Consider the following 26,996-nt stretch of genomic DNA (forward strand, 5'->3'; position numbering starts at 1 on the left):
TCATTTTGATGAGACTGCTCCCACACTCTTGCACACGGATGCTAGCGGCCATGGCATCGGTGCTGTGCTCCTCCAGTGAGACAACTCTTCACGTGAGAGAGTCGTTGCGTATGCCAGCCGCGTGCTCACACCTACCGAGAAGAACTATACCATCACCGAGCAGGAGTGCCTCGCTGTCGTTTGGTCCGTCCAGAAATTTCGCCCTTATCTCCACGGTCGCCATTTTACCATCGTGACGGATCACCACGCCTTATGCTGGCTTTCCACACTCAAGAACTTGTCAGGGCGTCTTGGCCGCTGGATTCTTCGTCTCCAAGAATATGACTTTGAAATCATCTACAAGTCTGGTAAGAAGCACCAAGACGCAGACGCTCTTTCTCGCTGCCCGCTTCCTACAGCCGCACTCATCAATGGTTCTGCCACCGCCTCCAGCGACGCACTCACTGACGTCTCTTCTACGGCGGTTTTGTCCTTTGCCACTCTTGATCATCTCACTTCGCACGACCATGAATCATTTTCGTCTCAACAACTCGCTGAGTCGTACTGTCGCCGTATTATAGACCACCTTCGTGGAGCTTCGCGCCCGCCTAACGCCCGGCTTTGTCGACAGATGACACAATTTAAGCTTGAAAACTCCGTGCTGTACTGCCGTATCCACCATCCTGATGGATGACCCTGGTTGCCCGTGCTACCTCGTTGCCTTCGTGTGCGTGTCCTTCAGGCCTTTCATGACGATTTGACTGCTAGCCGCCTTGGCATCCAGAAAACTTACGACCACATAAGAAGTCGCTTCTACTGGCCTGGCCTGTCTACCAGTGTGGCGAGATACGTCGCTTCCTGCGCCATTTGTCAGCGTTGCAAACGTCCAACATCAGCTCCTGCCGGACAACTACTACCAGTCTCATGTCCTGCGGAACCATTTGAGGTTGTTGGCATCGATCTATATGGGCCACTTCCCATGACTCTCGCCAGTAGTCGATGGATAGTGACCGCCGTCGACCACCTGACGCGCTATGCCGAAACAGCCTGTGTAAGTTCAACATCGGCTTCTGAAGTCGCTGCCTTCATTCTTCAATCCATCATCCTGCGCCATGGCGCCCCTCGTGTCCTGCTGAGCGACCGCGGAAAGACATTCCTTTCCCAACTGGTAGGCGAAGTGCTCAGTGCCTCTGGCACCACTCACAAGACTACATCAAGTTATCATCCTCAGACCAACAACCTGACTGAGCGGTTTCATCGTACGCTCTCTGACATGATAGCCGCCTATATTCAACCAGACCACAGAAACTGGGACAGAATTTTGCCATTCGTCACCTTTGCGTTGTGGGGATTGAGGGTTGCGCCGGCATGATTGCGCGCGCTTCGCCTGCTCTGCCATCCCTCGCCATCGTTCCCCGCTGGCCTCCTTCTCCGCCCGCGCCGCCTAACCGGTTCCCGCGGTGGCGCTGCGCACGCGGCGGTTCGCGGTGAGGGCGGAGCGCTGACGTCACTACGTGGCCGGTTCTCGGCTGCTAGCGGAGAAGCGGGGACTTTTTCTCTCCGGGACCAGCGCACGGTACGTTCATGCTTTCATCTCGTCCGCCGACACCTTTGTGACGAGGACTGGAGCTCGCGCACAGTGCCTTTGCCCGTGCGGGGAGCGCGTACTTTGTGCTGATCCTTTCCCGACGCTAAGCCGACGAGCGGTGCCATTAGTGCTTGCGCGAGGTCGTACCTTGCCGAGCCGCACTTGCCGAAAGCCTAAGCCGAAGGATATTGCCCGTGCTCTCGCGAGTTGACCCATTGGTTATCGCCAGAGCAAGTAGCATAGCCGCCGGGACTTTTCCTAGCGGCGTGTCCCAGCTTGAGCCTGTGCTCTCGCCGCGACGTGCTATAGGCGCCTGTTATTGTATTTTCGCCCTGGTGCGGGACCCCTTTGGCTCCCCTCCGTGCGGGCGTTTGTACAGTGCTGGTGCCGACGGTTTCAGTAAACGGTTTCCGTCAACTCGGGGCTTTACTGTGTTTTTGCGTGCGTCGCTCGGTAGCCCCTTGCGGCCTCTGAGCTCGCGCGCGAGCGGTGCTGGAGGCGACGGCTGACGCGGCCCTGTGGCTCGCTAAGCTCGAACCCGCGGTGGTTGGTCTCCTGTGAGACACCAAGAACCCACACTGGCGCCCAACGCGGATTCAAAGGCTCATTAAGCCTTTGTCTATGCTTAGCCAAGTCAATACGCCTTAGCGAATTGGACTCGCCGCGTTATGTCTGCTAGGCGTAGTGACCTTTGTCCTTTGTTAGTGTTAGCAGACGCCGCGTTGCTCGAGAACGGGGCCAGGGCCCCCCTTGAGCAGCGCACTCCTGCACCCTCGCTTGTAACGACCCCCTGTGGGGACGGCAACGTGAGGCGCTACGTACCAGCTCCCTTTGGAGCAGTAGCGTTGTTTGAAAACGGGGCCAGAGCCCTCTCCGAACAGTGCACACGGGCACATTCGTCTGCCACGGCTCCCTTTGGAATGCCAAGCAGTGCGATGTCGCAGCGCTCCCGATCATTGACTCCTTCGGGAGTAAACGGAGCGCACCGCGGAAACGGGGCCTTAGCCCTCTCCGACTTTTGCCCGTTGGCTGCTTCTCAATTGAACAGCCAAAACCAGTGGTATGCCGCGGCCCCCTGTGGGGAACCTTCAATCACGGCGACCACGAATTCTGCTCATACGTCTCCCTTTGGAGTACACTCGGTGGCGCCCAGTGGCACACCGATCGAGCACACACCTGTTGTATCGACACTGGCTGCTTCTCAATTGAACAGCCAAAACCAGTGGTATGCCGCGGCCCCCTGTGGGGAACCTTCAATCACGGCGACCACGAATTCCGCTCATACGTTTCCCTTTGGAGTACACTCGGTGGCGCCCAGTGGCACACCGATCGAGCACGCGCCTGTTTTGTCAACGCTGGCTGCAAGCGGCCTAAGCCATTCACGTATAGCTGCCTCAAGTGGCAGCTGTGAACGACAGCAGGCGCACCCCGCTAGGAGCCCTTTTTGCTCTGGGGACGGCGGCGCGCCGGCCGGTATCCCTGTGGAAACCGAGCCACTGATCGAGCTGGACGTCAGTTCATCCTTGCTCGATCGCGCCGCTAACGCGCCAACGGCTCCCTTTGGAGCAGGCACACAGACGCTGTTGCATAACGCCGCCGAAATGATCCAGGCACTCTCTGGGGCAGTTAAAACGCTGTCGGCTGTTCCGAAATGCGCTCACCCCGCTGTACGGTTGGCAGTCCCGACCTACAGCGGATACGGTGACCTGCTCAGTGCCAGGGACTACTGTTACTCCCTCGCACGCTACCAGAGAGCTCTAGGTTTGAACGATCAGGATGTACTCGGACGCGTCGTCCCTGTTGCACTCACTGACTCGGCGGCTAGGTGGTACAGGCTTTCCGGACACCGTGCAACAACCCTCGAGGAGTTCCGCGCGGCATTCCTGCGTGAATTCCTACCCGCTGACTACGAGAGTAGGATGCGGCGAGAGCTTGGGCTACGTACACAGGCTCCTGATGAGTCGCTTCAGGAGTACGTACGGGCGATGCAAGACCTTTTCTTAGTCGCCGAGCCCAATGCCTCGAACGAGGAACGCGTCGAACGGGTGATCAGGCAGGCACATCCAACCTTTTCGGCGTACCTGCGCGGCGGCCGCTTCCGAAATCTGGAGGAATTAGCCGCCGAGGCAAAGCGCATTCAAGGTGACATTATCGCCCCGCGCGCCTATTGCCCACCGCCGCCCGCCAGCGAGGCCCTTGAGCCGAGCTGCGCGTGGAGAGGGCCTGAGCCCTTTCCTCAACGGCAACAACCCGGCCAAGCTGCCTTTGCGGCTGCAAGCGGGTGTGTTTGGGAGCTGAGCGCGCGCGCTCTCGACCCTTAAGGCACGTTCACACCGAACGCGGAGCGTCTAAGCGGCCAAGCGGGTTTTCAACGCGGCGAGTCGGCGAGCGCGCGGGCTTGTTCAGACCAGGCGGCTTGCCTGGTCTCCCGCGCCGCCGAGGAGGCGGAGCATCAAGCGCTTGGATGGATGGATGGATGGATGGATGAGGCTGAACCCTTTAAATCGGGCGGTGGCATACGCCACCTAGCCATGACTATTAACATAATTTGTACTTTGTGGTGGGTGAAATTTCACCCCTGCCTTAATTTTATCCACCAATCAGATAACCTCTGTTTGGTTATTTCTACCCGCTTAAAGTCTATTTTGCCTTCACTGTCCCTAAACCCGAATGCTTTGAAAAAATCAGCCCCGTTGCCTTGCACTGTAGGGTTAAGCCCCTTACAGAAAAGTACGAGGTGTTCAGCCATTTCCTCTTCTTCTCCACACGCACAGCACAATGTGTCTATGCCTTGGTACTTGACTCGGTACATCTTAGTCCGCAATACTCCCGTCCTGGCTTCAAACAACAAAGAGCTTCCCCTAGAATTATCGTAGATATTTTTTTTGGCAATTTCTTGCTTGAAAGTTCGGTATGTGCCCAGTGCTGATTTCGTCTGCATCATTGTTTTCCACAGACCCCTCTCTGTTTCCTTAACCTTTTTCTTAACCGCTGTTTCCTGGTTTGCACCCCCCCCTGCAGTCCAAATATTTGATTGACAGTTTTCTGGTCAGCTTCCTCCATTTTGTATCAACATTCCTCATGTAGAAATAACTGAAAACTCTCCTTGCCCACCGCTTTTCTGCCATCTCTCTCAATCGCTCCTCAAATTCTATCTTGCTGCTGGCTTCCCTGCCCTCGAATGACGTCCATCCCATGTCACCCTGTACTCCCTGATTTGGTGTATTTCCGTGTGCTCCCAGAGCCAGTCTACCTACCCCTCGCTGCTTAACTTCCAACCTTGCTCGAACCTCTGATCTCATGCACAGGACCGCATTGCCGAAAGTCAAACTAGGGACCATCACCCCTTTCCAAATCCCTCTCACCACTTCATACCTATTGTAATTCCACAGTGCCCTATTTTTCATCACAGCTGCATTTCTGCTACCTTTAGCCGTCACATATTTTTCATGTTCCGTTAGGTACTCAGCCCCATTGTTTATCCACACTCCAAGATATTTGTACTTATCCACCACCTCCAGCGTAACCTCCTGTATCCTATGCTCGCTGCCCTGATTATCATTAAAAGTCATGACTGCCGATTTTTCTTTACTAAACTTCAAACTTAAGCTATCTCCCTCTTTACCACAGATGTCCATTAATCTCTGCAAGTCTTCCTTGCTGTCAGCCATAAGTACAATGTCATCTGCATACATCAGTCCTGGTAATGACTGTTTAATCCATTCTCCCTGCTTCAAATAGGAAAGGTTGAAGCCAAGTCCGCTCCTCTCTAATTTTTTCTCTAATCCTTGTAAATACAGCATGAACAACAGAGGTGACAGAGGGCACCCCTGCCTAAGCCCCTGCTGTATCTCTATAGGCCCAGATACCTTGTTTTCCCATTTTATAAGCACCCTGTTACTTTTATAGATATCTTTTAAAAGATTTCTTACTCCATCTTCCACCTCTAGAGTGCCCAGTATGTCCCACAAATCCTTTTGGATTACACTGTCATAGGCTCCCTTGATATCCAGAAAGGCAAGCCATAGGGGCCTGTGTTCCTTTTCTGCTATTTCAATACACTGTGTCAATGAGAACAGATTATCTTCTAACCTTCTTTGTTTTCGGAACCCATTTTGTAGTTCCCCCAGCACCTCCTCGCTCTCCACCCATGCCTGCAGTCTGTCCTTTATAATCTGCATCACCACCCTGTAAACCACTGACGTCACTGTTATGGGACGGTAGTTGTTTATGTCGGCTTTGTCCCCCTTTCCCTTATATATCATGCTCATCCTGCTCAGTCTCCACCCGTCAGGGGCTTTACCGTCCATTATCATTTTGCTCACTGCCTCTCTTAATGCTTTCTTAGATTTTGGGCCCAATGTCTTTATCAACATAATTGGGATGCCATCAGGACCTGTCGACGTGCTACTAGGAACCCTCTTCTCTGCCCTTTCCCACTCGCTTTGTGCCAGTGGAGCCACTGCACTGACTAGTCCATCCTCACCTGATTGAGCACATGCTATGTTTCGTTCTTTAAATTTTTCTGTCATCATTGTTCTTATATGTTCCATTGCCTCATCTCCCTCTAGTCGAACACCTTGAGCTGTAACTATAAACCTCTGCTCTAGGCTAGTCTTATTACTCAAGGAGTTGAGATGTTTCCAAAATTTCTTCGCTGCTTTTCTATCCTTTTTGTTTACTTCTGACAACCATTGGCTCCCCTTTCTTCTGATCTTCTCATTGATCAAATTGGATGCTTCCCTTCTACAGTTTAAGAAGTTGTTCCATTTTCTGCCTACATCAGCTTCTGGTTCACCCCTCTGCTTTGAATATCTGTGTTCCCTGGATGCTACCTGGCGTTTCTCTATGGCCTTCTTAACCTCCACATCCCACCAGCTCTTGGGTTTACGTCTTCTGTTCCCTTTTGTCCTGACTCGTTCCTTAGTAAGCTCTAGCTCAAATAGTCCTGTTAAATTTGCATATGTCTATTCTGTTTTTGTATTCTCTGAAATTACGTCCTCAATTTGCTGGGTTGCTATTTCAAGCTGCTTTTCCGAGTAAAATATCCCACCTGGTTGTTCATCTTGCCTCCTACCTACTTTCATTTCCCTTCTAAAACTCACCTTAATACGTTTGTGATCACTACCTAGACTTCTGGAGCCATATTAATCTATGCTCATTACATTTAGCCTATCGTGCATCCTATGTGACATTAGTGCATAATCTATCGTCGACTGCAGGCTCCCTACCTCCCATGTTATGTGCCCTTCACACTTCTCAGTACTGTTGCATACAACTAAGTCATGCATTTCACACATATCCAGCATCATGTTGCCTGTTGAGTCTGTGTACCCGTCCATGTCTTCTATGTGTGCGTTCATATCTCCTAGTATAATCTCGCACCCTTCTCCTAGCTCATTAATGTCACTTGATATGCATTCCATCATTTTTTTCTTTTCCTCTTTGGCATTTGCTCCTGTCCACAGGTATACAAAGCCAAGGAGTGTCTGCTCTCCTGCAACTTTCCCTTTTAGCCATAAATGCTCCTTGCATTCCTGTTTGACCCTTTGCCAGTTCATACTTTTATGAATGAATGCACCAATTCCACCCCCTTTTCTGCTGCCGTCTGTTCTATTGCAATATTCCCATGCATAGTCAGGATTACAGGGAGGTTGCTCCATGTCCCTAAGATGTGTCTCCGCAAACCCGTATACCATCAGCTTTTCTTGCCTTAGTTGCTCGTCTATCTCCTCCCACTTCAGCCTATTCCTGCCACCTTGCATGTTAATGTAACCTATGTCAGAATGACCTTGCCCCTGGTGCTTACGTCTATTTCTTCTACCGATTCTACGTTTCTTGAATCTTGGAGCCTCTCTGGGTCCGTCTTCGTCTACACTGGTGGTCTTAGGGCTCTGGGTCCCCCAAAAAAAGCCGTAGCTTGGCTCCCTATCCTACTACCTACGCTCCTGCCCGTGGCACCACTGTAGTGAATGCCATCCTGTGCAAAAGGCTGGGAGCCAGACTCATACACTTCCCGGTTCACCTCCATTATACCGTACCCAAGTGGTCTGCTCAGACCCCTAATGACCCGGTTAGCCTCAAGCACCCTCCATTCCATCGCGCTAGCCTGGCCCCGGACATGTGGGATTGTGCATATGGTCACATGCACTTTCGCAGAGGTTTCTCTGAGTTTACGCAACCCAACCTCTAACTGTCTGTTTAGGTTCTGGCTCCTTCCCTTCAGCACATCGTTGAGACCAGCATGGATAACGACCAGATGTTCATGCTCGAGGTTGTCCGATACCACCTTCTGAGCTTTTGCCATTGCGTCAACCATGCGCTTCCCTGACTGGGCCTCCACCCTCACCCGCCCGTCTGCCTTCACTGTTGTAAGGACGCCCTCCTTAACCCTAGCTACGTTGGAGTCCCCCATCACTAGGACCCTTCGCTCTACACGTTTGCCTCCCGCCTGTGATTGTCGTCCTCCAGTTCGCGCTAGCTGGTTCTCCACCCGCCCTGCGCCACTGACGCGTGACGATGTGCTCCCTGCCGTTCGTCCCTTCCCACCCGAAGCCTGCCGCACTACCTCGCTGTAGAGTTGTGGAACCGCCGTGTTGCCGCCGGCTCTCGCCTGCTGTTCAACGGCCCCTAGGCGTCCCTCCCTGCTCTCATGGCATGCCTCTGCCTGAGTCTCCGCGCTGTCCTCGCCGCCCGCCTGAGCTGACCCGGGATTACGCGCCGCCTGTACCATTAGCGCCTCCACCCGCTCTTCCAGCACTGCCCGCTTTTTCCGTTCTTCTTGTAGGTCGCCAGCTATTCGCTTTACCAGGACGGCCTCGGCCCCCTCCCTGTGAAGCAACTCGCCGATCCGAGTTTCGAGCTCAATTCGCCGCTCTCGCTCCACCTTCAGCTCCCCTTTGAGCTCTTCCACACTGGCTGCCCATTCCCCTTCCATCCGCCGCACAGCTCCCTTAAATCCTTCACACGACCTGCACGCGAAGCTAGCCTCCTCAGCGTCGGCTAAACTGGCGAAGTGCGTCTCGTCCAAATAACACCAACGTTTGCACTCCTTGCACTGCACCAGCTCGTCATCACCCCTGTCCTTCCTAGCCTGCCGCGCCATTGTCCACCCGTCCACCTAACGAGAAAGCCCAATAAAATACCTGAACAAGGCCCCACGGTAAGCCGTACGGCAAACTCGCTATCCGGCTACCTCCGCTAGCTTCCCTAACGCGGTTTAAAACTGCCGCTTTACACTGCTTTCACCATGCAACACGTGCGCCACAACCCGCTTCCAAAAAAAAAAAATTAAACAAATTGAACTATTCGCTACCTACTAACGTCCTACCAAACTAACCAAGAAACTAAAAAAGCATGAAAAACAATATATCTAGATAGCTCGGGTACCCTAACACTTCTATCAACCAAATAAGAATAAACAAAAATTGAACTTTGTTCAATAGCATTGTGCATGATCAAAGCATTGTGTGTTGTTCAATTGGCATGTGTCGCCATCTCGGGGCGCCGCTCGTCCGCCCGAGCGCAGATCTCGCGCTGAGATACACCAGCGCCACCGTCGTCTGGCTTTCTGATTGGCTGCGGCAAAGCGGGAATTCCGGCGGGGCGGAAAAAATCGGTCCGAGAGCGATCGGGCTCGCCGCCGCGTTTTCCGCCTGGTATAGCCGCTCGGCGAGGAGGTTTTCGACGCTTTGCAGGCACCCGCCTGCCCGCTTTGGCGGGTACGCCTTCGGTGTGAACGTGTTATGGGCCCATTGGCCAAGCGGCGAGCCGACCCCGGCAGGGAGCTGAGGCTGCTCCGCCTCGGGAAAGATACCACGGCGGAGTACGCTGTTTTCGCTGCCAACAACGAGGGCACATTGCAATGGATTGCACCGCGCCCCGGTCTCCTGTGAGGTCGGGAATCGGGATAGCAGGTCGCTCGTGAAGGCACGAGTGAGCGAACCTTTGCTTGTTCTCTCGGCGTACCGAGCAGGTTGTGTTGCTGGTGCGCACGCGCCGTTTATTCCGGTGACCATTGCCGGCCGCGAATTTTCGGCGCTGCTGGACACGGGCGCAAGCGCTTCGTTGTTCGGCGAACAGGTTTTGTCCCACTTGCAAAAGCACGCAGTGCGCTTGCGGGACTGCCGAACGACATTCAATCTTGCGAAAGGCGTGGCCCATTCGGCTGGCGCCGCAAGGCTGACTGTCAGGTGGGGAGAGCGAATGAGACGCACGCGTTTCGTTCATCTCCCAGGGCTCAGTGTTCCTGTGATTCTCGGCTGGGCATTGCGAGTGGCGGCTATCGCGACGGTCAGTTCACGTCGCTAAAGCCGTTCATCAGCCCGCCGGCGTCCGATCTTGCCTGTGCAGATGGGGCGTCGGAATCGTGTCGCGCGCCGAGTTCGGGGGCAAGCCCCCGAGCTTCGTGCTCGCCCGCTCATGGTCCCCTTTGGGATCGAGAGGCACGGCACGAACCGTGTCGCGCGCAGAATTCGGGGGCAAGCCCCTGCGCTATGCGCTTGTCGACTCACAATCCCCAGTGGGATAGAGCGACACGGCACGAAGAGGCACCACATCCTCTGTCCGCCTGTGCGGCTCATTTGGATGATGCACAGAAGGCTTGTTTGTCGGCACTGTTACGCGACAACGCAGACCTTTTCACCGATCAACCGGGCTGTACCGATTTGGCGAGCCACGCGATCGAAACTGGTGACGCGCTTCCTTTGAAGTGTAACCCCAGGCCCGTCAGTCTTGCCAAGAGGCAGGTGATTGATGGTTTGCTGGACGAGATGCTATCGGCCGACATTATCCGCCGCTCGTACAGCGCCTGGGCGTCTCCAATTGTGTTGGTGCCTAAGAAAGATGGCAGTCATCGCCTGTGCGTAGACTACCGCCGTCTGAACGGAGTGACTCGTAAGGATGCCTATCCGCTTCCTACAATTAGCTCCATTGTAGGAACCCTGGGCAGTGCGAGGTACTTCACTACGTTGGATGCCTCGAAAGGGTACCTACAGGTCCGGATGGATGCGCGTGACCGGTCCAAGACCGCGTTCACATCCCACAGAGGGTTGTTTGAGTTTACTTGTATGCCCTTTGGTCTATGCAACGGTCCTGCGACCTTTCAGAGACTGATGGACCGCGTCCTCGGGGAAGCAAAGTGGTCATACTGCATGTGCTACCTCGACGACATCGTGATTTACTCACGAACCTTCGAAGAACACTTGGCTCATGTTGCCGATGTGCTCGAGAGGGTGCGGGCCGCCGGGATGACTTTGAATCCTGCGAAAGCCCAACTAGCGCAAACCCGAGTTCAGTTACTGGGGTTTACGCTGGGCGAAGGCTCCATTGAGCCGGACCGGGAGAAACTTCGGGGCAATCCTCGATTTCCCCGCGCCCAAGTACGTACGTGGCCTTCGCCGCTTTTTGGGAATGGCCAACTTTTACCGGTCGTTCATCCCGTCCTTTCCCCAAGTGCAGGCGCCCTTGAGCAAGCTCTTGGGTAAGTCGGCTGAGTGGCAATGGGGACCTGAGCAGCAGCAGGCTTTTCGCCAACTGTCTAGCGCCATTGCGGAGACAGCGCAGCTCAGACTCCCCGACCTGACCAGACCGTTCGTTGTCCAGACCGACGCGAGTGATCTGGGTTTAGGAGCAGTCCTCCTACAGGAATACGATGGCGTGTTGCAGCCGCTGGCCTTTGCCAGCCGCTCCTTGATACCGGCTGAAAGGAATTATTCCGTGACGGAGAAGGAGTGCCTCGCTATCGTGTTTGCACTACGTAAATTCGATGTCTACCTTGATGGTACGAAATTCGTAGTGCAAACGGACCACAGTGCGCTAAGCTGGCTGATGCGGCTCCGTGAGCCTGCGGGCCGGCTGGCGCGCTGGGCTCTCCTGATACAGCATTATGACTTTTCTGTGCAGTATCGAAAGGGGAGCACTAACGTGGTAGCTGACGCGCTATCTCGTGCCCCATTGTCCACCCAGAGCTTTTCTCCAGGTGCAACAGCCGCTGCCGGTGCCTTAGCGCCAGCTAGCGTAGGGGGCGAAATGAGCGGAGAGAGAGGCGAGTCCGCAAGCGGGCAAACCTGTTTCTCCGCGCTGCAGGCAAGCAGCGCGCCGGAAAGCGTGCGTGCGGGGGAGCTTCACGAAAGCGAACCCATGACGCCGATGGCTGCAGTCCTGAGTGGGGACGAGACCAACCTCCCTTGGGAGAATTGGAATCGCTTTCAGCAGGCAAGAGCTACTGAAGGCCCAGCAAATTGATCCGTTTTGTCGCGGAGTGAGCGACGGTCTCAGGGAGACGGAGCGCCGAGACGCTGCCGGTAGTGCGGCGGGCGCAGGGGGGCCGGAAACAGCGTGTGTCGCTGAGTCCCCCGCGGATTTATATTTGCTGGATCATGATGGGCTCCTGCTGAAATACATAGCCATCGATGATGACGCTGTGGACCCGTTTAAGGTGGTTATCCCCAAAAGTCCGAGAAGCGCACTGTTGCGATGTTCTCATGACGAATCCTTGGCCGGTCATTTGAGTGGCTCTAAAGTTTTTGCGAAACTAAGCCAAACTGTGACCTGGCCTGGCATAAAGCGTGACATTTTTCGCTATTGCCGTTCCTGCCACGTCTGTCAAATGGTGAAATCAAGGGGTGGCAAGCCGCCCGGGCTGATGAAACCAATCGACAGTGAGCGTCCGTGGCAAGTGGCCACCTGCGATCTTATGGGGCCTTTCCCCAGGAGTAAGCAGGGGTTCACACACCTGATGGTAGTCGTTGATCATTTTTCTAAATGGGTGGAACTGTTTCCGCTTCGTAAAGTGACAGCGCGAGCGGTGCTGGAAATGCTACAGGAATTGTTTTGTCGGTTCGGCTTTCCGAAAAGACTGATTACGGACAACGCGTCCTATTTCACCGCTCGGGTGTTTGGTGCTACGTGCCGTTCCCTGGGAATTAATCACTGCACCACTTCGCCCTACCATCCCCAGTCCAATTTGACGGAGAGACTCAGCGTGCAGAGACTCAATAGAACTCTTAAACCAATGTTAGCGGCCTTTGCCGAACGTCAAAAGGATTGGGCAGACCACTTGAGTGAGCTCGCGTTCGCAGTCCGAACCTCCGAGAATCGCTCAACTGGTTTCTCTCCCGCCTTTCTCAATTTTGGAAGGGAGTTGGCTAATCCGGTGACCAGTGTCATGCAATGCCAGCTCGGGGACGAGGAGGCGCCGGCAGACTGTTCTGCTTACGCTTCAGCACTTCGGGACAGGCTTTGTCGGGCTCTCTGTAGAGCAAGGCAGAGTTTAGCGTCGGCCAGGGCCCAGCAGAAGGCTCAATACGACCGGAAGCATCGCCATCTTTCATTTAAGGTAGGTGATCTCGTCCTGAAGCGCAACCACGCTCTTAGCGATGCGACCAAGGGGTTCTCAGCCTCGCTCGCTGCTAAGTGGCTTGGTCCGTACCGAGTAGAGAAAGTTTGGTCTCCGCTCGCGTACTTGCTGAAAGATCCCCCTTCGGGAAAACTCAGCCGTGCCCATATCGCCGACCTGAAGGCCTTTGCGTCACGGTCCGACGAGCTCGCGCCAGTGCCCAGTGGCATTGCGTGCAAGCAACGGGGCACACCCGGGGCAACGGACCGCATTCGGACCACGCACCGGTACAATCTGAGGAAGCGGTCACCTGTGTGATTTCGCGCCGGACGACGGACCTTTCCGCAACCGAAGGCCCTCAGTAAAATGCGTAGCCTCAGTGGGCTAGCTTCTTTGCGGCCAGTGCACAAAAAGAAGCTAGTCCCAGCCCAGCGTATTGCAAGTATGTTTATGTAGTGTTTTAACAGTGTGCATTTTTTCCCCCATTTTTTTAAGTACGCACGCTGAGTGTATTTATGTTTTTTTTTTTGAAAGTGTGTTTAATTTTCGCGTGTAAAGCCTTATAGTTTAATTCATTACGTGTTTTTTTTTTCTTGTGCGTAGACGGTGAAGATTTTTGGTTTTCTTGTTCTTTTCTTTTTCCTTTTTTTTTTCTCTTTGCCGAGAAGGGGGTTGTTGATTTGCGCGGTCGTCAGGCGCGGGGAGGACAATGGTCCGATTGACTCGTCGGTGTGAGGGGGGCGAAGGACGCTTTGCGCCTTCTATGGCGCGGCGCGTTGTGGACGGCGAGGAGCATTGTGGTGTTTGGGAGTGTTGCGCAGCCATGGAGAAAACCTCAAGGAGTGTGTGTGTGCGTGTGTGTGTGCGCGTGCGTGCGTGGTGCCTGTTGCTCTTCGAAGCAACCAGAAGTCGCACCAACTGCAGCATCGGATCGTCGTGGACACTGAAGGTGGACGGGGTCACTGACCCTCTGACGACAGACCGAGAGCCCGGCTCTCTGCGGTCGCCGCCGCTGTGCAAACGCCTTGCAGCCACGTTTGTGGCTGCCCCTTTTCATCTTGGCTCCGGCGGCGTGGCCAGCTGACCCGGCAGTATCCTGCCCCATCCGGCTGGAGTTCGGGACCGCCACCACCACGAAAGCAACAACTCCGATCTACCAACGGTGAGCCCGTTCCTGCTATCAAGACTGCCCTCGAGACTCCTACGTCTTCGGCCACCGCCCCTACCCACAGAACTTTACGCGCCGTTTCCCCTTCGCACCTTGGACACTGTCCCGCGCCAGCGGCCGACTATTTTTGTTAATATTTCTCCCCCCTCCCGCGGCATTTTTTTTTTGTATTATAGAGCGTAGCAGTCTAATTTTTTTTATTTTTCCACGATCCTTGTATATAATTATTATTATTGTAGTGCATGAAAGTGTTTTTTTTTTTTTATGTCGGAACGCAGTGTGTTAAGAGTACTTGCTGGGCTGAGGTTAGCATTTAGCTTGTGCATGAAAGACTCAATTGTCTTTGATGCATAAGCCCCTACTAGCTGTTTCGCCAGGCTGGTAGGGGGGCATTTAAGGAGAGGAGGATGTGGGGATTGAGGGTTGCGCCGGCATGACTGCACGGGCTTCGCCTGCTCTGCCATCCCTCGCCATCGTTCCCCGCTGGCCTCCTCCTCCGCCCGCGCCGCCTAACCGGTTCCCGCGGTGGCGCTGCGCACGCGGCGGTTGGCGGTGAGGGCGGAGCGCTGACGTCACTACGCGGCCGGTTGTCGGCTGCTAGCGGGGAAGCGGGGACTTTTTCTCTCTGGGACCAGCGCACGGTACGTTCATGCTTTCCTCTCGTCCGCCGACACCTTTGTGACGAGGACTGGAGCTCGCACACGGTGCCTTTGCCCGTGCGGGGAGCACGTACTTTGTGCTGATCCTTTCCCGACGCTAAGCCGACGAGCGGTGCCATTAGTGCTCGCGCGAGGTCGTACCTCGCCGAGCCGCACTTGCCGAAAGCCTAAGCCGAAGGATATTGCCCGTGCTCTCGCGAGTTGACCCATTGGTTATCGCCAGAGCAAGTAGCATAGCCGCCGGGACTTTTCCTAGCGGCGTGTCCCAGCTTGAGCCTGTGCTCTCGCCGCGACGTGCTATAGGCGCCTGTTATTGTATTTTCGCCCTGGTGCGGGACCCCTTTGGCTCCCCTCCGTGCGGGCGTTTGTACAGTGCTGGTGCCGACGGTTTCAGTAAACGGTTTCCGTCAACTGGGGCTTTACTGTGTTTTTGCGTGCGTCGCTCGGTAGCCCCTTGCGGCCTCTGAGCTCGCGCGCGAGCGGTGCTGGAGGCGACGGCTGACGCGGCCCTGTGGCTCGCTAAGCTCGAACCCGCGGTGGTTGGTCTCCTTTGAGACACCAAGAACCCGCAGCGTATAACACCGCCGTTCAACGCACAACTGGTTACTCGCCATTCTACCTTGTTTATGGCCGTTCACCCAGTTCCTTTCTCGATGTTTCTTTCTTCTCTGCGCCTGTCAGTCTATCTTGATCTTCCTGCGAAGAATATGTTTCCCGCCTCGTACATTGTCGCCAACATGCCTGCGTCAACACCGCAGCCAGACAGCGGGACCGCAAGGATCATTATGACGCATATCATCGCATATCATTCTACCAGCCTGGCCATGAAGTGCTGCTCTGGACACCAGTTCGCACTCCTGGGTTGTGCGAGAAGTTTCAGTGTCAGTTTATTGGCCCGTACACGGTCCTGGAAATGACTTCTCCAGTTAATTATCGAGTGACCCCTGTTGTTTCCTCAACTGACCGCCGTTACCGCTCTACCGAAGTGGTCCACGTTTCTCGTATGAAGCTGTTCACGCGGCGTTCCTCGTACCTTTAGGCAGCGGCCAGGATGGCCGCTTTTGCACGAGGGAAATTAATGTGGGCATTTATTGTGCACTTCTTCATCATCTATTTATTATCATCATCATGCGTGTGCCCCTCATTTTCATCGCGCGTGCGGGCGCATCATCATCAGCGTGGACTGTCGAAAGCTGTTCAGGCTGGTAGTGGATGCCGCCCTTCTTCGCCGTGTCGTCTCTCGGGCTCAATAAAGGTCCGCCCTTACTGTGACGTCACAATATATACATATATATGTGAGTCAAGAGCATAACAGTCATGACTGCATTATAAATAACTATGTCATAGTGCACCGTAGTAATGACAGCAAATGGATATATGCAGAACAGAAAAACATGCGTTTCTGCAAAAAAAGAAACATTTGGACACTAGGGAAAAAAAAGATTTTACTTAAAAAAACGAAAAGCGCATGGAAAGAAAAAGAGACAACGGAAACAAAATATTATGATAATTTATAAAAATTGTAAAATTATTATATAAATATTATAATTGAAACAAAATATCATAACTGAACAAAATATTGTCTGAGTTGCTTCCTACTGTCTGCTTCCGACTGTCGGCACTGACAAGGCTCACAAGTGGCAACGTACCGCCGCACGGAGCAGGCGAGACCCAGCCAAAAGAAGCGGTGGCGTACACGGTCATACGTGCGCGAGACGCCCAAGTGCCCAGCCAAGGGAGCGTTGTGAAGTTGGCGGAGGACAGTCGAACGCAGGTGTGATGGAATGACGAGCAGAAGGTCAGGGCCGTGGGGATCGAAAATGCGGCGGTATAATATCGCCTCCTTGAGGAGAAACATCCGGAGAGAGGCTTCACCCGGCGTTGACTCCAGACGGTCGATGAGGAATTGTAACGAAGGATCGCGGTGTTACTCGTTGCCAATTTGAAGCAACTGGGACACAGAGAAAACGGAAGTGATGGCGTCCGCATCAGCCAGTTTGTCGACGGGGTAGCGGGACAAACAATCTGCATCCTTGTGCAAGTGCCCCGTCTTATATACCACAGGAAAGGTATAATCTTGCAGGCGTAAAGCCCAGTGAGTGAGTCGTCCGGTGGAGTCTTTGAGCGAGGATAGCCAGCGGAGAGCGTGGTGATCAGTGCTGACACAGAATGGGCGTCCGTACAAGTATGGTTGAAAATTCGCAACAGCCCACTCAAGATCGAATCGCTCGCACTCTGTGATTGAATAATTACGCTCGGCGGGTGATAGAAGTCAGCTGGCGCACGTTGCGGTCACGCTGCGAAGGAAGTCGCGAAGCCATTGCCACTGCAAGAGCCAATCAGTCACGAGTTAACGAGAATTGTTGCTTCCGTACTGCTTTTGAGCAAAATAGAAACAAAATTTGCCCATTCATTCAGTAAATAAAAGTGTGTTGATGTAGTAAGCATTTGTTTATTGTTTTCTTGATACCTTTGATAATTTGACATTGGGTTAATTCGGACATCTTTTTCGGTCTCGTGAAATCCGAATTAACGAGGTTTTACTGTATATACAAACACAGACAGCTCTTGTAAAGTGCATCAAGTGCCCTAAGAATGCATTAATACAGTCTACAGCAAAATTACCTGTACAACAAAGGATTGTTTATGCCCCCATGTATTGTGCATGCCTCTCTAACGAAGACCACTACACCGAGTTTGCTGGTACAACGAAGGCATCCCCGATGGCTGATTTGTAGTTTTACAATGAAACGCACGTACCGCCACTGTCGTCCGCAGGCGTTGCCAGCCTCTCACTAGAGCTAATGGCATAGTTAGCGATGCACTTGATGAGCATGCCTTCATCAGAAGTTCTGCTGCATGGCTCCAGGAATCACTCAAGTCATACGCAGCGTGTTGCAACATGTCGGCGGGTGCGACAGCTGATGAATAGTACGAAGCAGTTGATGTCAATTTGATGATGTAACTGATGCCAGGCGGCGTCTTCAAGGCCATTCAGGGGCGAAAGGATGCAAATGTAAACAAGGGCACCAGTGATAAAAGTTCTGTAAGCGAACCAAAGGGAGGCGATAGAGGCGTTAGATGATCTGCACCTTGCACAGATCCTGTGTTTCGCCACAGGGTGAACCTTAGTGCAATGAGGTTAGCTGCAGTCACACATTCTTCCAGACAAAGCGTGTGCAAAAAAAGTTGCTGACTCATTTCACTAAGCATCTGTTGAGTTCATTTAAATAAAGGTTTTCTTTTGTTCTAGCCTGCTCTACTGTGAGCTGTACAGTGTGCGACCTTTACAATTAAATGACCTATATGATGAAGGTTTTTGGCGGTCCCGAGCACTTCGTTATAGTGGTGTTTGACTGTGCAGTACAATCTTGTTTATACAATCCTGTTCTGCACGATTTCCTGGCGCCGACGTTCTCGAATGGGTGGCTAGACGGTGCATTAATAAGGCCCTTAAAGGCGTTGTTTCCCGTGGCATAATGAGTAGCATAATAAGTACCGCACTCACTCCAAGCAATAGGCTGAATCTTCAATCTTCAACGCTGGATGAACTGGCTAACGTGGGTGTCACAGTGCACTTTCGATTGCCATCGAGCCCTTTTGGGGTCAAATTTCTCGATTGCAATTGGCTTCCTTGAGTAAGCTGTGAAAGGTAGCCAATCACTGTCGAGAAGTTCTATCATGATTGTGCTCAAGCATGATTGAAAGTGCATCTTGTGACTCCTGTATAAGTGCCTAGTTGATGCGTGAGCTGCCATCTTGTATGTTACAGAGAACAACATGATGGGCCAGTATTTTGTAGCGATGCCTTTAAAGTAAAAATGCCTTATCGCGCTTATCGCGCTTTGTCAGTGGTCAAAGCGACGGCCGCTCGCGTTATCAACGTTGATATCGTGAGCGGACCGTCCATCTGACCACTGACAAAGCGCGATAAGCGCGAAAAGGCATTATTACTTTAAAGTCATCGCTACAAAATACCGGCCCTGTAGTCTGTTGACAGTGATGAAAGTGAGCACTGCAAATGAATTTTCATCTGTAAAGGTAAATTCTGCAAGCCTCGTTTTTTTTCTCACTCCAAATATTAGGGTATGCTATATTTTTCTTTTATAAATTGAGGGCACATTACATTCAGGTGCACTTCTATTTTCTTATTTTGAACCCTAAAAAAGTGGGGGCACATTAGAATCGGATAAATATGATATTTGTGCAATGACTTTGCATTATGTAGATGTCAAGTAGAGTTGAGTTTTAGTGACTTTGGATGAACGTTTTCCCGTTAGTATGTTTTTTTCTCACATTTTATTATCAGAAACTTACAAGACGAGGTTTTATTTTATGTGCACGTTTCTTTATACAGTGTGGCTCTGCTACTTATTCCTTATGTTATTACTAGGCTGCCTGGCTCATTCATAAAACACTATCCAGTTTGATCTGTGCATAGTTATTGTAGCATTACACAAATAGCCTTGCATATTGCAGTGTATGTTATTTACAAGATGATAAATGGTTAGCATAGCGCAAGGGACAAGATGGTCATGTAATTCCAACAGGCAGCTCCTCTACTGTCTCTACATTTGACTCTGCCATGCAGCGTAAGAACTTCTCGAGAGGCAGACGAAGCTCGCTGAGCATAACCTGATAGTGGTACAGTTTCAGTTGGGCGATGTACACAACTTGCGCTTTTTTGTAACCGTCCGCTTGTGCAAAGTCACCGTTGCGATGACATGTCAGGTCACTCAAACATGTCAATATGATGTAAAGGCTGGTGTATCTCAAGAGAAATTTCTTGTACAGCCCTTTTTTTCTGTGCTGGTGTTCAAAGCCAAACAAAGTCCCCAAGAGCAAATGTGACAGGCATATGTATGGCTTCATAACGAGCCTTGGGACGCTCTTGAGAGGAAAAAGTCCAGAGGCGATCTGGTCAGCGCTCTTCTTCAGCATGACATAAAGTCTGACCTATCAAAGAGTCATCATGTGGGGACCAGGGCAGGATGGTGTCAATAAAGCATTGAGGATGGCAAGCATAGAGAAGAAAAAGTGCATAGCCTGTGACTTCGTGCTTGGCAATATTGTAAGCATACCTAACAAATGGTAATATAGAATCCCAATTTTTGTGATCTGTGGAGACATACATGCAGGGGTGGGACTCCTGCGCCAAACTGCGCCAAACACAGGAAATTGACCGAAATTGCACCACGCTGCTCCAGAATGGCTTCGGCAGTGGCCGCGAACAGCGAGCCGATTCGCTCTCTGAAAAAGTGCGCAGCCATTCTGTGGTGAAACGACGACGACGACATTGACTACATGTGCGGCGCGTCGCGGAAAGAAGAGAGAGCACAAGGTGGCGCGGCGGGGAAGAAAAAAAAAGAAGAAGAGGTAGAAGGGGGGGGGGGGGGGGGCATGAGCGCAGCAGAGGCGGGTTGGAGACGGCGTTCGAAGAGCCAGGGTGAAATGCTGGGCAACCTCCTGACCAGTTGCGCTCCTACGGATGTCGGTGACCAGTGCGGCGACTACCTGCCCGCGAGAATGTTCCTGGCCAGTACTGTTCCTGGTCGTCTGATCTCATGCCGTTCCTCAACGTTCAAGCCGCCGCCACCGCTAACCCAGCATCTCGGCAAGTCGACCCACTACGTCTTGCTCAGCGACCAAGTCGTCCCGTCACGGTCTCCTTCTACTGAAGACGACGAGGACGTGAGCGTGAGCAAGAACCTTGTAGCGTAGGGACTTGGCATGCATGTGTCACATGTACTTTAGTTACTGTGTGATGTGTGCGTCGTTCTGTTTGCATAGTTTATTATAGAGTGCTTAGTCCTAATATATGTTAACTACCAACCTAAACGTCTACGGCTCCAGCATCCTTCACCGCACTGCACGTAAACAAACGTGACGGTCCGCAATCATCTCACTACACATTCACATTACTGACAACGCGTGACAGCACCTCCAGCTAGGTTTCTCGTAATTTTCGTGCTTGTAACACTGGACCTTTCAGCGCTTCCGGCAAGTGGCCGGCGCGCGCGCGACCACTGCCGGCTGTTGTCGGTGCTGTCAGAACGGCTAGGGCGGCTGTGTTCAGAGTGTACTAGAATATGGTTTAGTGGGCAGAAGTAGGCTGAGATCGCTGCGAGCAAACTAGATATTTCGGAGGCACGCGCTGCAGCGGGTGAAGCGGGCAGGCGTCTGTGTCCCCATTGCCGTTATAACATAAAACTATTACGATCTGTTTTTATGCCCATATGGGCGAGGTGTGAGCCATTTTGACCTATCACGAAGGGCTAATGGCGGATTTGGATAAAAATGTGGCAGTATCGCCCGAAAGACGAAGCATCGATTGCAATAGCAAATTACAGTGTAGACCGCTCATAACGTAAGTCGTCGGAGTCGCTAATATTCGCACTATAAGCGGTACCGCACTATAACCAAAGCAACAATTTTCAAGGCCCGCACATATGCAAAACATGTGCACCGTGCCGCCACGCGTATGCGACAGTCGGGGAATGCAGCTAGAACATTTGCATTCAATTTACAGTCGAATCTCGTTAATTCGAACCAAATCACGCGGCGGCGCCTCCGACCGGCATTGCGCCGGCACCGCCATAAAGTAAAAGCTTAGGAGAGACCCCTCAATGTCGCGCGCGAACAAAACAAAGAAAGAAAAAAAAAAACACGGCGGTAATTTCACCCTCTCTCAAATGGCAAGGTCGCCGATGCTGCGTTGCGCCGGAACATGCGTGTACGTGCCGACGTCTCAGCCATGCTATCGTAGCCACGCGTACAAAAATGCAGTGAACCCTTCTTTCTACTTTATGCTTCCTCTACTTTCTATTCACGTGTTGACCTTGCATGCTGCGGCTACGGCGTCGAGGGAAGCAGCGGCGCTGTCCCAGGCAGGCCAACGCCCGCTTCCCGATAACGGCAGAAAACAAAACTACGGGGAGCTGGCGCCGGGCCGGCTGTAGCGGCGGCGGGCGCGCACGGTGACAGTCGAAAGTGAGGGAGGTACGAGGGAGGGCGAGGGGAGCCACCGAAGCGGCGGAGTTGCCGAGGCGAAATTCGATTCCCTGCCGCCCTCCTCCCTCACGTTGCATGGTCTCTGCGTGCGCCCTTCCCCGTGCCGTGCCGGTGCCGCCCGCTCCCTAGAGTTTCGTTTACCGCCATTATCGTGAAGCGAGCGTTGGCCGGCCTTGGCAGTTTCGTGGCCCTCGCTCACTATGTGCACCGTGATATTTCACGACTCGCATTCAAGATTCTGGTTTCAGCCTCACTGGCTGTTCGTTCACACCACGTGCCCTTCTCCTCCACTTCGTCTCTCTTTCTTCCTAGAGCACTCCTTGGGGCGCCCGTTTGAGGGGAGCGTTCGCCGTCTCCGCTGACTTCCGTACTCCTAGGCAGCCGCACTGTATCCGGTATTTCGTTTCCCGCAACTGCACTATAAGCGATACGTGTATACATAGAGTGCTATGGGAAAATTAACGGGAGTCTGAAAAGACCACACTATATCCGGTCCTGCACTATAGGCGGTTACGTTATAAGTGGTCTATACTGTAGTAGATAGCTATATAAGAAGCAAGGATAATAGCTTTATCGGCCGTATAAACTTGTAAACATGCGTTCACTCAGTAAATTAACAAGCATGGTGTCATGCGCGCACATGCAAACATGAACACATCTCACTGGATTACCGCAGAAATTTGCTGTGAAAACATTGGAGTGAGCAAGCGAGGCAGCAGCGAGCAAACTCACCTTTGTGCTGCCTCGCTTCAACACGAACTAAGCGGCGAAAAACAGCGCACACGAAGCTTTCAGCACTCGCACCATGTCCCTTTCGCAGATCGCTTTCAGGATAGGGACCGCGCGGCCGCGCCATACGCAGCAGCCGCCGGAGTAGAACGACCCCTCTCCCGGTGCCTTGCGTGCTATGGACGACGGCATGCTTTGTCCCCGCTTTCTTCCCTCGTGTGCGCGAGATGGAGCCGCCATCGTTGACTCACCCTTGTCGGCTCATCCTCACGCTTTCACTCGCACATACAGTGTACGGTGCGCGGCGATGATGTTATCGCCCCTGGACTTTGTATGGAACATCACGGCGATGGCGACGCCAGCAATACGCCTGAAGTGTCCATATAATTGCTATCGCAGCAAAAACAGATTGGAATAGTTTTACATTATACCAGCCCAGGATTGATTGCGGCTCTCTTGATCTGCGGTGACATATGGTGACACAGAAATTATGTTACAGCGTCGATTGGACCACATAATTTGAGAACATTTTTTTCCGCTACGGTCATGAGCGTAGTAGGCACAGAAATATATAGTTTTATCGTTGTGCAACAGATGTTTCCAATTTTACAGGAAAGCATGCGCCGAGCCGCCGCTCGACCCGTTCTTCCATATTCTAGTACGCTATAGGTATAAAGTGCGCTTCTACTACGAGCTTCCTGTTGATTTATTGTGTTTCACCGTGGTTTCGAAGTGTGCTGCCGTATTCTATTCCACCAAAATTCAGATCGGCCTGCAGCTTCAAATTGAAATTTTATCTGCTCCAAATTGCTCCAAAATGAAATTTAGTCTGCTCCAAGCTGCTCTAAAATGCTATTTTGTCTGCTCCAAACTGCTCCAAAACGCATTTTGACCTGCTCCAGAAATTGCGCCAAAATTACTTTGGACAGTCCCACCCCTGTACATGGCAAGCCCGATGGTCAGGGTACGATTCGTCCGCTCAGAGAAGCTCTTTTTCTGCGAGTCGTAAGGTGTCAAGTGCCGGTAAACAGATCCACAAAGACGTAGTTCTTCAACATCCGCTGCAAACTGCCGTCCATAATCACAGCACCTGGTGCGCTGTAATGGAGAATAATGGAGTGCATCGGGAAATATGAACTGTCATCTCAGTACATTGAGTCAGTAGTTCACACACCCACTAATCCGGCGACAACCGGTAGTAGACTTAGGAAAGTGACCTAGCAAGTCAACATCAACATTTTCAAAGTGCAAGGTCGGTGGTTTAGCTGGCTGCAAGGCACCCACAGGAGGCATCGTTGACTGCTCATGGTGTTGGCAAATGCCACAGCTGGCAACGTACTGCTTCGCCATCTTCCAGAGCTTGGGCCTTGTTCTGTCAATAAATCGCCATCAATAAACGCCTCTTTTTCAGCGCCCACTATAAGAGGGCTCAGAAAAAGAGGCATTTGTTGATAACGATAAAGTAAAATAAAGTTGTCTTTTCCTTCCTTGTCACGCATACATATGAAATTTATTAGGAATTTTATTTTCGTTGAAGGAATCAAACTGTGTCTCGTTTTAATTAAAAAACACGTTTTCTTTCTTTCTCAATGCTTGTTTCCTCCTCACATGGTCGCGCTTCAATCACCGCTCCCACAGCCACTCTTGCTGGTGTCTGGTGACATTTGGAACCTCTTTGGATCGGCCTTGTTTCTGGCGTGTCATTGGCTTGTTGCTGGCTTGTCGAATAGGTAGCTCAAGAAAAGTAAGTTCATTGAAATGCAAAACTATTTAGTTTTAGCGTAAAAAAAAAGACATTGTCTGTTAACTTTATTTCACATTGTTTTTTTTTTTTGTTTTTTGTTTTTTTCAGATGCTTGCATCAGCGAACTGCTGATGCGAATGCTGGCGTGACATATATCCTGTTGCGAATTTTTGCCAAGTGCCCCCACTTGTTGAATTTCTTTCTCTATGTAATGACGTCGATTCCAACAAAAAGCTAGTTTTGACTTCGGTTAATTTTTCTATAGATTGAATGGAGACATAAAGGTGCAGGTTGCCAACATAATGCTAATAACTGTGGGATTTAGAATTTGTTTTAATATCGGCAATTTTGCTGTTATTCGAATGTAACGCGAGGGTTGAGCTCAAGCAAGGAAAATCTTGAGAACTCGCCTTACAATTGAGTAAATACGGTACCCTGTGTGCAAAGTAAACTTTCAGACCAAATAAAATATGATTCAGTAGTTTCAGCAGCGAATAGAATGTCAAATACTTTTTGAATAGTTTTGAAACAATGAACAATCTTTTTCGCCAATAATACTAAACAGTGTTCACATCATAGCATTCTGAGCATTTCGTAATTGCACTGTATATTATGAATCACACTTTATTAAGTATGCAAATGGAGCTGTAAGATCAAATAAGTAATTTGTTTGCATACTGGTAACTTTTCAAAGCATGTGTGCACGTGCATTATGAGAAAGAAATTTCAAACTTTACTAGGCATGTGCGAATTTTGTGTTTGAAGGGTGTGTGAAGCGAATAATGATTTGGGACAAATATTTTCGAATCGAATAGCTTTTGTGCAATGAAGTGGCTGCAAACTTGTATGCATACGAACTGCTGCATATTAGAATTAATGTCTTGTTTTGTGTAAGAATGAGACTAATATTTAGGGCAGCAGAACTCAATGTCAAAGGTACAAAGTTGTTGAAAAGAACACGAAACTAAAACAATGCACAAAAAAACATGTTGACTTGCAATGACTGGAGGAAGTGTAATGCTTTTATTCTGATTAGGTGTGTCGGTTACACTTATTAGAAGTCTCAGTGTTCGCAGTGTGGCCAGAGATGGGCCCTGCACACGTGTATAAGGAATGCCTACTAGGCCCTGTTACACAGCCCATTAACACTTTTGGTGTGTTTCACTGCACGGCAGATATGCTTCACTGCATAACATTGCTGCTGTGAGGGGGTGTGTGGGGCAAAGGTGGGTGTGGCGAAGCAGCTCGTGTGTTGTTTTTCTTTTCTTTCTTTTTTCGAGGACTTTGCGTTCTTCTTTTTCTTTCAGCGCACACACCCAGTAGCCAGATTTAATTGTTATAACCGATAACGCGGCATGGGGGCATTGTAGTAAGTGGCTTATTTTACCATCACAAACAGATGTTGACAGGGCATCAGGTGCTCATTGTTATATCTGATATATTATTAAAACGAGTATCATTATACGTGAGTTTGACTGTACTAGAAAAATATTTGTGTTTGTGAGTGGTGATGATTTAGTTGGAGGAATGAATCAAATGTAAAAATATTTGATTTGTTATTTGAAATAGTGTTTGCAGCTCACCCCTAATGAACCTGTGTGCAGGTGCATCACCAAAGGGGAAACATGGCTGCAGCCACTCAGGTGCTCCTCAACGCCATCAAGAAATTCCCTGTGAACGTTTCCTCCGAAGGTACCACGGCATGCCAGCAAAATCATGACTGTCCTCTTTCATAACATACATAGACTGCAGCCTTAGTCATTTGCTTTTTTAAATATTTAGGGTTTACATGACTTGACATCAGCTGGGTTTGTTGAGCAAGGCAAGGTTGCTGTGCCACAGGAGTATACAGTAGACTTCTATTAATTCGACTCCGGTTGAATTGATTTTTCCATTAATTTGATCACAACCAAAGGTCTAGGGCTTAATAAATAGCCTGGAACCTAATTATAATGCAAACCTTTCTTCCAAGTGGACTGTAACGCACCTTGCGCCTTCTAGTGACATAAGGGTGAAAATCTTGTCCTGTGAAAATCTTGGCCTACCATTGTAGCTAGCCTCATTGTCATCACAAGATGGAAGCAGAACAAGTTTTTCATGCAGGATAGTGACGACGATGTGCCGCCTTCAGGATATAATCATAAAGGCTCATTCAAAAGCATGCATTATTTGGCATGCTAAAACAGCGACAGCTGAGTTGAGTCGCATGTTCTTGCCTTTTTACTGAATTGAATACATCACAGGATCAGCTAGCAAATTGGTTATAGTCTAGGTTGTGGGGTCTGACACGTGCTCTTGGGACAAAGGAATGACAACACAGTAGTGCAAACAATCAAAAGGGCATTTATTGCACCTTTCATACACTAATGCATGCTAGCCGAATTACTACGCCAATCGGCGCGTGACAAATCGAGGAAGTCCGACTCATCGAGACCGTATAGCGAGTGAATATGTTCGCCCCATGCTAGACATCATCGCCTAGTCGTTCACGGGTACAGTCACGCGAACGCCACAACCACACCGACCGCCGCTGCCGTAAAGCCATGCGGCAAAGCCGGATTACAGGAGACGGGAGCCATGTGGGGAAACAACATCAGGGGACGCTGTCACCTTTTCTTGGGGCTGTGGAGAGTTGCGTGCATGCGCTACTCTCGATGAAGGAGAGACACGACTGGCGGCACAGCAAACGAGGATTTAATATGTACAGGGACGGTGAACACACGCGACACACAACACTAAAACCACAACTAAACAACTAAAGGCACGAATAACTAGACATA

The 26,996-nt window shown here is 51.1% G+C and overlaps 1 protein-coding gene across 3 annotated transcripts in view; it reads left to right on the top strand.

Annotated features, from left to right (window-relative positions):
• The window catches only part of LOC119445378 (general transcription factor 3C polypeptide 3), a 501,836-nt gene that overhangs the window by 181,881 nt on the left and 292,959 nt on the right, over nucleotides 1–26,996 (top strand). For all 3 annotated transcript variants that reach the window (XM_049664501.1, XM_037709688.2, XM_049664502.1), the window contains exon 8: nucleotides 25,821–25,908. In XM_049664501.1, coding sequence (XP_049520458.1) covers nucleotides 25,821–25,908 — 88 coding nt within the window. The remainder of the gene's footprint in view (nucleotides 1–25,820; nucleotides 25,909–26,996) is intronic.

The sequence above is a fragment of the Dermacentor silvarum genome, chromosome 3 (assembly GCF_013339745.2).
Source record: "Dermacentor silvarum isolate Dsil-2018 chromosome 3, BIME_Dsil_1.4, whole genome shotgun sequence".
Lineage (NCBI taxonomy): Eukaryota > Metazoa > Arthropoda > Arachnida > Ixodida > Ixodidae > Dermacentor > Dermacentor silvarum.